Raw genomic sequence first — 15,048 nt, forward strand, 5'->3', positions numbered from 1 at the left:
TGAAGGAGTGATTGTGCCAACAGCATTGTATGGGGCAGAAACATTGAACATAAGAGAGGAAGGGAGTTTGAATGTGTTTGAGATTAGGTGTCTGAAGTATGATGAGGGTTACTAGGCTGGATAGTGAGAAATGAGGTGAGGAGAACAGTGGTGGTAAGGGAGTTGGGAGATATGCTTGTTGAAAGAGTATTGGGATGGTTTAGACACATGGAAAGAATGAGTGAAGAAAGACTAGTAAAAGTGGTATGGAAGGCAGATGTGGAGGGAGTGAACATGAGGGGGCGACCTAGGACAAGATGGATGGATGGGATGAAAGGGGCTTTGGGGAAGTGGGGAATGTCTGTTGAGGAAGTACGGGAGAGGACAGAAGACAGGGATGAATGGAAAATGTTGTATACAGATGATGTGATGCACAAAGTGGGATGGATGGGGGGTGAGGCAGTATGAGGAAAATCTGACACAGCCTGAAGGGCTACACAACCCTGAAAATAGATACAGCTTGGATAATATGTTTTTAGAAAAATCTGAGTGAGAGAGGGACTTGGGAGTTCTGGCGAATCCGGACCTTAAAACCAGGAAGCAGTGCATTAGCGCCAGAAATAAAGCTAACAGAGCATTAGGCTTCATTACTAGGATGGTAACGAATAGAAGTGCAGAGGTAATTATTAAACTCTATCTAGCGATAGACCCATCCTTGACTATGCGGTACAGTTTTGGTCTCCGTCCTATAAAATGGACATAAATTCACTAGAATCAGTAGAGAAGAATGACCGAAACGATACATGGACTCAGAAATTTGCCTTACGAAGAGAGGCTTAGGCACCTAAACTTACACTCTCTGGAAAGATGCAGAGTGCAGGGTGATCTAATAGAAGTGTTAAGTGGATCAAAGGCTATAACAAGGGTGAAGCAAACAAGGTCATCATAATAAAACAACAGGGCACAACTCGCAGTAATGGGTATAAACTGGACAAATTTAGATTTAAGAAGGAAATAGGCAAGAATTGGTTTACTAATAGGGTGGTCAATGAATGGAATAGGTTAGTAACCATGTAGTAAGTGCTGAAACTATAAGTTGTTTTAAGAAACATTAGACAACTTTATAGATGGGGAGGACAGGTGGTGATGGAGACAGAGCTGCCTCATGGTCTCTTGCAGTCTCCTTTATTCTTATGTTCTTAAGGGATTTCTCCCAGTCTCCTTTTCTGCACAAGGGGATGGAGAGGGGGGGGGGATCACCAATTTAATGAAGCGGCCTTGCTGTGGATGTGCTGTGTCTTGAGTCACTGCTTCTGACCCAGAGCAGTGGACAAGATGCAGGGATGACCCATCATCCAGGAGGTGCCGAGATAAGAGGGAGGGTAGAGGGTGGAAGGGAGTGGAGTGTATTAGGGATGGAATGGTTCTTATGCCTTTGTTTTTTTGCTTCCTCCCTTGTAAGGGTGATAAAGCCTTTAGTATATGTATGTAGAGGGCCATGGGTTTTCTGCAAGTGAGGCCAGATTTAACAGATTGATGAATGATTTATCTGGTTTGGTCATGGTCCTTTATTTTTTCACATGCCAATTTCTAAAATTGAGCATTCACTCTTGAAAAATTGTGCATTGGACTAAATGAAAGTTTGATTCATTTACAGCATTTATTTACTTGCACTCCTTCACCTGAAGACCTGAAAAGGAGAAGTAAATTCTAAAAATGGTATTCAATAAGGTAATGTAACATATAGACATATGGAAATAAACTCCCACTGGGACTTGAACCCTCACTGAGTGGCTTGCTTTTTATTAGCCGCTTAGGTGAGGGTTCAAATCCCAATAGGGGAGTTCATTTCCAAATTTCATAACACAAAAACATACACACATATATGGAAGGTCCTTGTTCCCTTTATGTAGAGGTGGCTGAGTCAAAGTATATACCCACCCCTTCCATTTTAATAAATAGATAAAGGGTCATCCCTGTCCATGTCACACTACTCAGGTCAAAGGCAATGTAGCAGGACACTGTGCATGTACAAATAAAACACAAAACAAGGATGGAGAAAAGTGACTGACACTGAGCAGTCCAGGAATACAGGCTGTCCCAGTGCAAAAAATATATTGACGTTTCTTGCAACTCACATGGATCCCAAAATAAACCTAAGGTCCTGTTAGCCAGCAGAAAGTCAAAAATAGGCCATTTCAGCTTACAGATTTCTGACAATTAATCTAAAAAACAACCGATTCATTTAAGCCACATTACTAAGTCAAATACTGACATACCAAATAATAAATTGAAAAATAACAAGAGTTTACTGTATTGCATTCCCAAGCCTACACTGCCCTACTAACCAATTGAAGTAAAGTTGATTGTTCTTCCACACACTTGTTAGTATTCTTTTACCTTTATATTGATCAGGGGCATACATATTATATGCCACCTTCCCTAAGACTTGTATCCAAAGGCATATAATCAGAACATCAAGACTACTGGCAAATAAATTGGTACAATCCCCAACTTAAGAGGGCTTCCACTAGACATTTTCAGGTAGCATCTCCAAGGGAACAGCTTTGAATCTATCCAAGGTGAAGCCAATAAAATATGCACCTCATATATTGGGCGTTAAACATACATTTCACTGCTGTCTAAAGCACCTACTTACCAGGGGGTAATGACTGCTTGATTTTTTCTGCCTTCTCACGATCATGAATAACGAGAGTATACAGGTATTTGGAACAGCGAACCTTGAACTTGACACAATCTGGATTCTTCTTTATCTTCACAGCTGTGGAACAAACATATTCTGTTAAATATTAATTGACATCTGTATGGGGGAATTCCTATCCAGACTGAGGTTTATTGACTTGTCACACAACAATGTTATTAAGTTACAATAAACAGTTTTATTTTCTGAATATAAAGTATAAGGTAAACTAGAAGAATTATGTTGACTAGTATGGGGCATACTGTTCAGCTACTGACAATCTATCCGAAGTTAACATATTGTAAAACCTACACTCAAGCAAGGCAATACACTATGTAGTGCATGCATGCACTTGCACATGCAATTCACTTCCACTGACCTTATGACAGAGGAAAATGATTAGTTCTACCAAATACCCAGTACCTGTCATAAATATCATTTTTAGGACCTGCAATTCTTCACTTTCTCGCAATGAGATTCTGAAACTACATATATATACCAAAGGCCTTTTTTCCCCTTATAAGGGAGGTAGCCAAAAAACAAAGGCACAAAAACTACTCCCACTCATTCCACCCCCCATCACACTCCATTTCCCTCCTCCCTCCCATCCTGACACCTCCCAAATGAATGGCCACCCCTGCATCTTGTCCACTACCCTGGGTCAGTGCAGGGTAGTTGCTTCATTAAATCAGCAACCCACCCCACTCTGCCCTCTCATGCAGAGGAGAAAATAGGGAGAAATCCCTTCAGGCTGTGTCAAATTATTTCTCACACATACTCCCTCACCCACCCCCCATCCCCTCACCATGTGAGGACCAACTCCTTATGGGCATGTTTTGCTGATCCATACTTGATACGAGGTCATATGAATTAAACATACCAGTAGACTTCATCCTTACATGGTGCCTTTCCCGATTTGCTTGTTGGCATTTGCCTCTTTCTGAACTGGAAACCTAGAAAAGGACCCAGCGCTGCCCCATCTTCCAAGTGCTCTTTGGGACCTGTTCCCACATGGGAGTAGCCAAAAGTGTGGCGGTGACAAACAATAAGAGCTTTATTCTATTCTTGAGCCATTCACCATTTCTCTCAATATCTAACAACTTAGTTTTTCCAATTAATTTAAGTCGTATGACACCTGTGCATGGTGGTGGTGGGGGCTGATCATCCGAGGCCTAACCCACATGGCAAGTGGTGCAGGCCTAGTGGTCACTGCATGCTGCGAGAGAATGGGGAACAGCACCTGGCAACTAAGCAGTGACTAGAAAAGGTGCCCTAAACAGCCCCACCCCAAACCTAAACAGGTTAGGTAACCACACCCAATACAGTCACCAAAAATGTAGTAAGAATAACAATAAAAGCAAAACAGAGACGAGGCAACAGCACTCCAAAAACTAAAACCCCTCAGTTGTAGTACCCCCACTCAGCAACACTTCCTTATAAGCACAGAGGCTTCTCCCCAAACTTGAACAATATGACAGCTGAACAATTACCTACCCTCTCCATAGAGGGTCAGTCAGCAAACCCATGCAACAATTGACAACTACAACTGATGCCAACAAGAGATATAGCATTCCTGACCTAACAAGCCCTGCTAACCATCGATTTGACCCATGCAAAGGTGTGGACCCTGAACCACAGTACCCATGATATTTGGCCCTAAATCCTACTATTAATCAATAAGAAATATCCTACAAGGTGAGGAATCAACAGGAGGCACAAGGCAACCACCTTTATTCTATGCACTTGGACTATCAAGGCAGGGCACTGTCACTGTGAATACAAACCCAGGTTGCATCCTATTACACCACCAGCATATACAATAAATTTGAAGAACCCTCTCAAAATACCTCCATACCCCTCTCTCACTCACTCTCAACCTCTATCCAGAATGCTTCAGATCATGCCACCAGCAGATATAAATTTGAAGAAAACCCTTCCCCTCTTCCCCCACCTCTGTACCTCTCACTTACCCACTCCCTACCTTCCCCAGCCCCTCTCTCTCTCTCTCTCTTTTATGCAAACCCCCTACTTCTTGGTGTGCAGTTTCCACAAGTTCTAATCCCAAAATTGAAATTCCTACTTGGCTGGTCAAGTTACAAATCCTCACTATGCCTAAAGCCAGGTCCACACAGCCTCATGCCGATATGCATACAGCAAGCAGTGTTGAATGCTGAGCTAAGTGTTCACATTGAGTGGGCATGTAGAATGCCAATCTCCGATTCAATTCTTATATCACCTGATAGCTTCTAACATTCCGAGTATTTTGAGCCCCATAAACAAGTCTATATACCAATGGCTTTTCCCCCTTACAAACCAGTAAATCAACATTGCCTCACTCCGTGGCCAGCCACACCACTGGCACCCATGAGCCCATTCTGGGCCTGGCCAACAAATGGGGGAGGTCAGTAGAAAAAAGCTTAATGGGCAATATCCAGGCACTTTATCCCAAATCAAACCAAAGTAAGGTTCCATATCTTGGAGAATTAGCTAAGACCGAAGACTTTATGATTACACTCCTCCCTTGATTTACAAACGCTCCATATACGAATTTGCTAAAACGAACAAAATCAGTCCCAAAAATCAAAATACGAACTAAAAATTCGCCATAAATAAAATCCTGTTGAAAAAAATTACTGTATTTTAAATCAAATATTAAAAAGAAATTTATTTTTACATAAAAAAAAACTGCCATATGTCCAGGTAAAAAATAAATAAATAAATGTGAAAATAGATACGTACATACTGAGAAAGAACCAACCACCCAGGTTCTTATTGCTTTCAAAACAACGCTTTGTACTGCTCAGTCTACTCACTCGGCCTCAGTTAATTGTGGATTATTAGCATTATTTCAAGTGACATTATGCCTCCTAATCATCCAGAAAGCCCTATTAAGGATGGTGACAAGCCTAAGAGGGCTAGGAAAGCAATATCTCTAGATACTAAGTTGTCTGTGCTAAAGAAAAGTGATGAAGGAATGAGAGTGAAGGACAATGCAAATTTGTTTGGCTTGGCTGCTACAACTGTAGTGACTATTAAGAAAGATAAGGACAAAATCATGAACAGCGCTAAAAGTGTGACACCTCAAGTGCTAAACGAGTTACAAAACACCGTCCCTTGATTATGGAGGAGGTGGAACGTCTCTATCTCTGTGGGTAGACAACATGTGCAACCGCAAGGATTCTCCCATGAAATTTGTTTGTAAGAACCTATCTCGCATAATATAATGGGTTTATATGGAAAAAAAGGGCTCGATTTAAGTATATTCAATATACAAACGGTTTTTCAAGAACGTAACTAGTTCGTAAATAGAGGGAGGAGTGTATTGCCCTCAGAGACCCACTTACCTGTAGATGTAAGAGATGCTGAAATAGAACTGGAAAACTACACAATATATAGAACAGATAGAAAAAATAGGAGCCACGGTGGGACCCTTGTATATCTAAGATATGACATTACCCCAAATACAAAGTTAATCCTTAGCTACACAGTGCAACTACAGGCACTCCACATACAAAAGCTTTCCTTCATGCATCAGTACATTTTAACCATTCACTACTGAATACAGGACAGTTTTAGCACAATATAACCATCTGTAAGCAGGTTGACTGTCCAGTAATACTTGCACAATAAGATATTCCAGTAACTGATATAAGACCAAGTTTTCAATAATCCGATACAACACGGAAATGTATAAGTTTTCCCTGAAACACATTCGCCCCAACTCGCGCATGATTCACAAGTTACAAATCACGTCACGTCCATACCAACCATCCAGGCACACTATGCAACATTCATTCATGCTCTTTCACCACTATAATAATAATAACAAGTTTAGGAAAGACCTATAAGCGTAGTTTCAGTATTGTGCGTAAGTGATGCGTACGTGCATATATCCAATATTATGGTGTTTCCTACTGCTTCCTGCATTATTGTATGATAAGATTGAAGTATTTATAAGCCATACAAAGTGTTTCCACTGTCATAATCATAATACAGTGACAATAACTTATAATACTAAATGAACTCGCATACCCAACACCAAAAACACATTCCCCACGCCACGTCCTCCCTCTCCTCCCCTCCACTGCGATTGTCGGCGACCGCCACATTTACAACTTTGAAGGATTATTGTGGCCAAACCAAGGTGAGTTGGACCTTACTATTTTATGGGGACCTGCGGGTGGGTAGTATGCATTTAAGCAAGTTAAGGTAAAATCGGTAAGATTGACCAGGATGGCCAGATATTCAGTTTTAAAAGGGGTCTTTTGAGACCTAATTGCGTACAGGACGAGTTAAAGTGTAACAAAAATGAAAATTGCATTTTCATTACACTGTCAAAGAACCATGTTTTCGGAAACAATTTTTTACTTATAAACAAGTTCAAATAAATCTGGTCATAGGACATGGTTCGGTATTTTTTTTTAGTTTCTACCATAGGCGCAATATAGCAACAGAAAATTAATTATCAATTTTGTAAATTATGATGTATCAACATAATATGCAATTTTGTGGGCGGAAATGAAAATAAAAAATACCTTACTAGAAGCAAAGTTCAATTTATAGTTTCACCCAACCAACGGTTTGGATGTGTGGCTTATATGTTTCTGGTGAGAAACATTATGATATGAACGATGGTGTACATCATTTCCGTCACAAATGCATACTTTCCAAGTAATAAATTATTGAAATTATGCACTTAGCCTACATCTCCCCAACAACCTGGGGGGACCTGCAGGAAAATGAGGTTTTTGGGTGGGGAGCACTAATAAATCGAGTAATGCGCGTTGCAAAACAGCTATAAAATGAACAAGAACACAAAGATATAAAAAAAACAAATGTTACCTTCGAGGTCCAGAGTGTGGTCGGCTAACGCGAGCGGAAGCCATGTATGTTTACCAAGTTACCAACAATTCGGAATATTTATCGCTAGATCAGCTACATTTAGCAAAGGCCAATCCACCTGCACAGGAGTTGCTAACTTTAAACTATCGTAACCTAACCTATCCTAACCAAACATAACCTAATACAGCCTAAGCTAACGTAACCTAGGGTAACCTAGCGTAACCGAACGGTTAGGTTACCTTAGTTTATAGCTAGCAACTCCTGCGCGTGCGTAGTGGCCTTTGCTAAATGTATAGCAAAAAATATTGGTAAATCTTTAGTTTCGACCATGGGAGGAATATAGCAATAGAAAATTAAATATAAATTTTCTAAATTAAAATGTATCAACGTAATATGCAATTTTGTGTGCGGAAATGAAAAACAAAAAAGGTGTTTAAACAGATTTCTTAAGTAACGAAGTCGTGTACGACGAATGGTACGCCATGTTTGTTATAGTAGATGTCAACGTCAAAGAAATAAAAGGACAATAAATTTGTCTAAGGTAAACTAAAGTAAACTAACCTAACCTGTGTTTAATAAATCATTACCTGCAAATTAGATGTCATCCGGCTCGTCCTCGTGAGAGATGTTGGCAGGCTTTTCAACCACTCTCTCAGCTTGTGGAGTATACAAGAATTATGCAGCTTGAAGGAATGCATGAATCTCTGCTCCATAACATTCCTTCATGAAAATGTACCTAGCGAGGTACTGTCAGAAGCACTGAGGCCGTATACCAGGCCTCAGTACCCACTCCTTGACATCGCGCCAAAGCCTCTCAATATTCTGGGTGTGTACCTCAGGGTACCCTGGCGCGACAAGTTTTGCGAGTGGTTGACAGCGAGGTGAGTGTACCCGATGTCCCCGAGATTGCGGTATGCACGCCAACAATCGCTCACGATCACAGAACCTTGCCTGATAAAGCACCGAATTATTGGCACGAGTTTCTTGGTCTCGCCTGTCTCCCTCAGGATCTACCAGTGGAACAAGAAATCTCTTTTTTGACTCCCTTTCAATTCCACCGAACACCCACACGTGAGAGACAATCCTGCCTACATTGGCATGCCTTCGAGGGATAAGAGTCTCGTCTATCTCTACCACAATCCCAGGGCCACCTATTGGCTCTTGGTGGTTGAACCATTCCTCACACACCTCGCTGCAAAAGCTCCGCCAGTCTACACTAGTCGTTATCGATATTTGAAGGTCACTGGTTGCGTCTTCGTGACTAAAAGTCTTAAGCACCCACTTATTGATGAAGCACACCAATTGCCACAGTTGTATATGACTTCCTTCAAGAAATGTAACTTTATAGTCGCTGACCGTATAGGTGCATTGCTTTTTCTTCTTCCTCTTTGCTTGTGCTATAAAGTTGTTGCACACCCAGGCATGACGATCCTCACGAAACCAGCACAGTCTTCACCTGGGGCAATTTACCGTGCATGGCAGAACCCCGTGCTCTCGCAGAAATTGTACAGATGACTTGTTGTCTTTATAGCATCGCTTAAGAACGTCACCTGGAGTGGGAGCACAACCTGTACACAAGTGATGTCCATCTTGAAAGTGACGTCTATACTTGAAACGTCAGTTTCAAGTAGACTGGGCAGACGACAAACAATTGACAGACGACAAAATGACGTCCCGATCCTATGCTACCGACTTCGTTCATTAGCATATTTAGCTTGTAGCAAGGCATTTTTATTTTCATTTCCACACACAAAATTGCATATTACGTCGATACATTTTAATTTACAAAATTAATATTTAATTTTCTATTGCTATATTCCTCCCATGGTCGAAACTAAATATTTACCAAAACATTTTGAATCATTGCTTTGGTAGCTAGGTCAACATGAAAATGGAACTCCTGACATTTGAGCTGAAGTAGTTCTCATGGGATGCAAAAAGTTGCTATGAGTATAATTGTATTTAGAATTGTCCATCTAGCTGTCCTAGTTCTCGATATATTGTATTTTTAATGGAATTAAATCGGGCCTATTTTGTCCCAGGAAATCGGGCCGAAACGTGCAGTCTGACTAATCGCCGATCACCTGTAAACAATGACGGATTTTACTGACAGGCATAATTTTATAAAAATTTAGCATATGGTTGCATTATTTGACCTATTTTCTTTAAGATGTGTGATTTCCATGTAATTTGAACAAAGAATTATGTTTTTATCCTCTGCAAAATTACCCACCACAGCTACAAATACCATCAAATTAAAGAAAATAGTTTGAATAATTCAACTACATGCAATCTAATACACTAATTAGGTACCCCCACAAAATTTTCAAAAAAATAATAACCCTTGAATTACTGTTGCATATGAAAGACAGCTTTATTAGAAACGAAATGCTTTTTAAATTTTTTAAATAGCTTGAAAAATAAGGGATACGATTTTTTTAATTATTTTTAGCCCGCATTTTAGGCTAGACTTTACCATAAAGTGTTAGAATTAAGGGTTGTAATTTGTAAAGATTTCTGTAAAGAAATACACATTAACTCTAAAACACTGGTCCAATTTAATCAAAATTGGGAATACTTGGGTTATATGGATCAACAAATCACATGAGCATGTCAAAAACAATGCGAGACGTCTCCATCATACCATATTTGCCTTTTCATGGCAACCATGAAGCTGTCAATGGTGGGTCTCACTAAACGCCGACCAAATCCGACCAACATCAACCAGAACCACACAATGATGGTTTTTGCTCAAATGCATAATTCATATATAAAAAATAGCATATGGTTGCATTATTTGACCTATTTTCTTTAAAATTGGTGATTTCCATGTAAAATGATCAAAGAGAAGTTACATTTATATCCTCTGCAAAATTACCAACTGGCAACCAACGCCGACGAAACCCAAACAATGACGGCTTTTGCTCAAATGACAAAAACGTAACTTTTCTTTGATGATTTTACATGGAAATCACACATTTTAAAGAAAATAGGTCAAATAATGCAACCATATGCTATTTTTTATATATAAATTATGCATTTGGGCAAAAACCATCATTGCGTGGTTTTGGTCGGCTTTGGTCGGCAGTTGGTAATTTTGCAGAGGATAAAAACGTAACTTCTCTTTGATGATTTTACATGGAAGTCACACATTTTAAAGAAAATAGGTCAGATAATACAACCATATGCTAATTTTTATCTAAAAATATACATTTGAGCAAAAGCCATCATCGGGATTGGTCGGCGTTGGTTGCCGGTTGGTAATTTTGCAGAGGATAAAAACGTAACTTCTCTTCGATCATTTTACATGGAAATCACACATTTTGAAGAAAATAGGTCAAATAATGCAACCATATGCTATTTTTTATATATAAATTATGCATTTGAGCAAAAACCATCATTGTGTGGTTTTGGTCGTCAATGGTGATGTGTAAACAAAATCAAACACGAACTGGACGCATCAGATTCATGGGTGACATGCCTATATGTGACGACCCTAAGCTCAAACATTAAGTGATCAACGCTCTTAAGCTTCTCATATCCGGGAGAAAATAGGTTGACAAACACGTTCATGTATATTTAAATATTTAGTGATACCTTACCTTAATATATTTACTCGGAACACTATGTTGTCGAGTTTGATAACCAAATTTCCGTTCAAATCGCTGAAGAAATTTTCTATTCAAAGAATTGGGCATACACTTGCAAAACAACAAGGTAATTTTAATACCTTGAGCATCCTCTGAACGCGGGAAGCATTCAAATTAAACTAAACAGAAGCTAGTGGTCCGCAACAAATGGCGACGTAAACATTACATGGTCGACAGTGGCGCCACGCGTGGATTCCAGGGTACCTACACTAATAACACAATAGTAACAAACTTAATAGTGTAGTTTGATCCAAACCACCAGTGATCATAGATAGCAGGCAGGACGAATTGTAGCTGTGGTCCGTAATATTACAGAGGATAAAAACATAACTTCTCTTTGATCAGATTACATGAAAATCACACATTTTAAAGAAAATAGTTCAAATAATTCAACTAAAGTCTATTACACTAATAACATAATAGTAAGAAACTTAATAGAGTGATACATAAGATGGCGGGATGGATTAGCTAGGTCAACATGAAAATGGAATTCCTGATATTTCAGCTGAAGTAGTTCTCATGGGATGCAAAAAGTCGCTATGAGTATAATGCAATTTGAATTATCCATCTGGCCGAAACGTGCGGTCTGACTAATCGCCGATCAAACGTAAACAATGACGGTTTTTACTGACAAGCACAATTTTATATAAAAATTTAGCATATGGTTGCATTATTTGACCTATTTTCTTTAACCCCTTCCATACGGTGCCGCACACGTAGGCGTCATGGGGAGCGAGTGTATTCGCGAGGCTGCCATATCGGCGTCTTGATTATATTTATTGTAGTCGCCCCTGTGTTTTTACATTCTCTCAAATGTGCCCTGAATCCCATTCTCTGTGGTATTCAAAATTTGCGGGTGAAAGAGAGAACGATTGATATAAGCGGTGACTATATTTTATGATGCGAGTATTATTATGACACGTCGTACGGCTGGCATTGGCTTCTGCCACTGAGATCTAAGTCCATGACGCCTACGTGTGCGGCACCGTATGGAAGGGGTTAAGATGTGTGATTTCCATGTAATTTGATCATAGAATTACGTTTTTATCCTCTGCAAAATTACCCACCACAGCTACGAATACCGTCAAATTACATGAAAATCACATATTTTAAAGAAAATAGTTTGAATAATTCAACTATATGCAAGCTATTACACTAATAACACAATAGTAACAAACTTAATAGTGTAGTTTGACCCATACCACCAGTGATCATAGATAGCGGTCAGGACGAATCATAGCTGTGGTCCGTAATATTACAGAGAATAAAAACATAACTTCTCTTTGATCAAATTACATGAAAATCACACATTTTAAAGAAAATAGTTCAAATAAGTCTATTACACTAATAACATAATAGTAAGAAACTTAATAGTGAAGTTTGATCCATACCACCAGTGATAGATAAGATGGCGGGATGATGTTGACGTGGTAATCCGATAATCCGACCCGATAGGAAAAAAAAAAAAAAAAATTAAACCGATTTCTCAGCCCTACCGTAACACGCTGCCTTTATTTTGGTATTAGAACAATTCGCAAGACTAGCAGTTTTCGTTTATTTTGGTTAGTTGCCAGTTTTCTGAATTTATTTAGATCATTTTTTACACTGAAACATTAACCAATTTTCGATTTACTACTGAATGCAAGCCGCCATGTTTATCTTTTGTTTTTATGTACCAACACGTAACTGACGATGTAATTGTTTGAAATTTACTACGATCGTAGTAAATACACTCGCATAACATTTGTATGAATGAAATTTCCGGTAGTATGTAAATTTGGCCGTGTGCATGACGTGCACAAAAAATGACACGCTATTGAGGAGATCATCGACAGTGGCGCCTCTGGTGGTGTTTGACCTACCTAGATGGATGTTGACATTGTTGTTATCCAATAATCCGACCCGATAGAAAAAAAAACTAAATAGTACCACCGATTTTCAGCTCTTCCGTAACATGCCTTTATTTTGATATTAGAATAATCCGCGAGACTAGTAGTTTTCGTTCATTTTGGTCAGTTGCCAATACACTGAATTTATTTAGCTAATTTACTGCTGAATGCAAGCTGCCATGTTTATCTTATGTTTTTATGTACAGACATGTAACTGATGATGTAATTGTTTTAAATTTACTACGATCATAATAAATACACTCGCATAACATTTGTATGAATGAAATTTCCCGCGGTATGTAAATTTGGCTGTTTGTATGGCGTGCGCATAAAATGACGCGCTATTATGCTAGTCATCAATGGTGGCGTCTCTGGTAGTGTTTGACCTACCTAGCGTTGACAACTTGGTAAACAAACATGGCTACCGCTCGTTAGCCGACCACACTCCGGACCTCAATGGTGAAATTGGTTTTTTTTTTTTTTTTTTTTTTTCTTGTTCATTTTAAGCATGTTCTGCAATGTGCATTACTCGATTTATTAGTGGTCCCCACCCAAAAACCCCAATTTCCCACATCCCCCCCCCCCAGATCGTTGGGGAGATGTAGGCACAAGTGCATAACTTCAATAATTACTTAAATACGCATTTGCAACGGAAATTATGTACACCATCGTTCATATCACAAAATTTCTCCCCAGAAATACATAAGCCACATATCAAAATCGTTGGTTGTGAGAAACTATAAATTGTCCCATTTCTCACCAGAAACACGTAAGCCACATATCAAATTCTATGGTTGGGTGAAACTATAATGTCCAAAAAAAATTACTTTCTTCTTTTATGCATTAGGACATTCCATTTTATCAATGAAATAGTTAAATTAGATTAGGTGTTATTCATATAAAATATCAGCGTTTGCATGCTTTTGGAATTTAATCATTCAGTATTTGAACAAGCTGTACATTCCTGTCCAAACCTCTGGCTCCACCATGATCAAATTTTACTTTCCTGAGTGAACAGCCCTATGCTTCCCTAAAACTTGTACTTTCTTCTACATGTAACATTTACATTACTTGATGACAGTCAAGATTTTTGCTCACTCCCAGAATTTCCAATCCAACCTCGTTAACAAATACAACTTTCCCATGGACTTGGTGTCATCTCAAGAATGCCTTAAATATAAAGAGAAACGGAAATGCATATTGCAATTTTACATATGACTACGGTACTCGTTTTAAAAATTAAATACTTACATTTGGCATCCTTTCGTCGAGCTGTGAGTAGGAACTCTTTGATTTCCAAAATCTGTTTCGGCTACGTAAACAAAATAAAATAATTACCACTATATATGTGAAACAATATTTAAGCAATACATTTCAAATATATAAACACATAATCAATTTCATGTGACACATGATCAAAACACAAACACTTACCATGGTGATGTTATGTTGAACTCCGAAGAGCCTGCAATATTAACATCATTAGTCACTTATAAGTTATCATCACTATTAAACTAATACTCACAAATAATTCTCAGACTTCACAAACCGTAACTGAAAGGTTTCGTATAATTTCAGCCACCAGGAATTACAGATGGAATACGATAATATACGTGTCCCTTCTTGCGTACCTTCTTAATGTATACACAACACTGTAAGGGAGAGATTGTAAGTGGAACTTCATTTGACTTAAATTTGTATTACCATCCATTATAAATCTAAAGTTCTATAAACTGAATAATAACTTTTGCAGTTTTATTTATTTTGCTAACAAAAAATATTCATATAGATATAAAAATAGATATAACTTTAGTGCTGATTTGACTTTTTTAAGGTCTAGATAAAACGGCAATTAAGAATAACGTTAAAATTTATTAGTTGTTCCAAAACACTATTATTCAAATATTGAGTATATGATGGTTGGTTTAATAATCTGAGTGATATACATCCATGCATATGATAGGAAGAATCCTGACGTTCATGTTTT

The 15,048-nt window shown here is 38.6% G+C and overlaps 1 protein-coding gene across 1 annotated transcript; it reads right to left on the minus strand.

The window, feature by feature from the left end:
- Positions 1 to 1,620: 1,620 nt before the first annotated feature.
- On the minus strand, positions 1,621 to 14,806 carry RpL38 (ribosomal protein L38). The gene is made up of 5 exons (XM_076186946.1): positions 14,693 to 14,806; positions 14,496 to 14,526; positions 14,313 to 14,373; positions 2,639 to 2,761; positions 1,621 to 1,669 (listed from the first exon to the last, which is right to left on the minus strand). The coding sequence occupies exons 1-5, from the start codon at positions 14,770 to 14,772 to the stop codon at positions 1,644 to 1,646; spliced, it is 321 nt and encodes a 106-aa protein (XP_076043061.1). The 5' UTR covers positions 14,773 to 14,806; the 3' UTR covers positions 1,621 to 1,643.
- Positions 14,807 to 15,048: the final 242 nt, after the last annotated feature.

The sequence above is a fragment of the Oratosquilla oratoria genome, chromosome 6 (assembly GCF_046742065.1).
Source record: "Oratosquilla oratoria isolate Oo_2021 chromosome 6, ASM4674206v1, whole genome shotgun sequence".
Classification (NCBI taxonomy): Eukaryota; Metazoa; Arthropoda; class Malacostraca; order Stomatopoda; family Squillidae; genus Oratosquilla; species Oratosquilla oratoria.

Coding starts and splice junctions, on each gene's coding strand:
- RpL38 (XM_076186946.1), bottom strand. CDS start 14,772: ATGGATGGTAATACAAATTTAAGTCAAATGAAGTTCCACTTACAATCT. Junction 2,762..14,312: donor TCGACGAAAGGATGCCAAAT/GTAAGTATTTAA, acceptor TTTGTTCCACAG/CTGTGAAGATAAAGAAGAAT. Junction 1,670..2,638: donor CAAGCAGTCATTACCCCCTG/GTAAGTAGGTGC, acceptor TCTCCTTTTCAG/GTCTTCAGGTGAAGGAGTGC.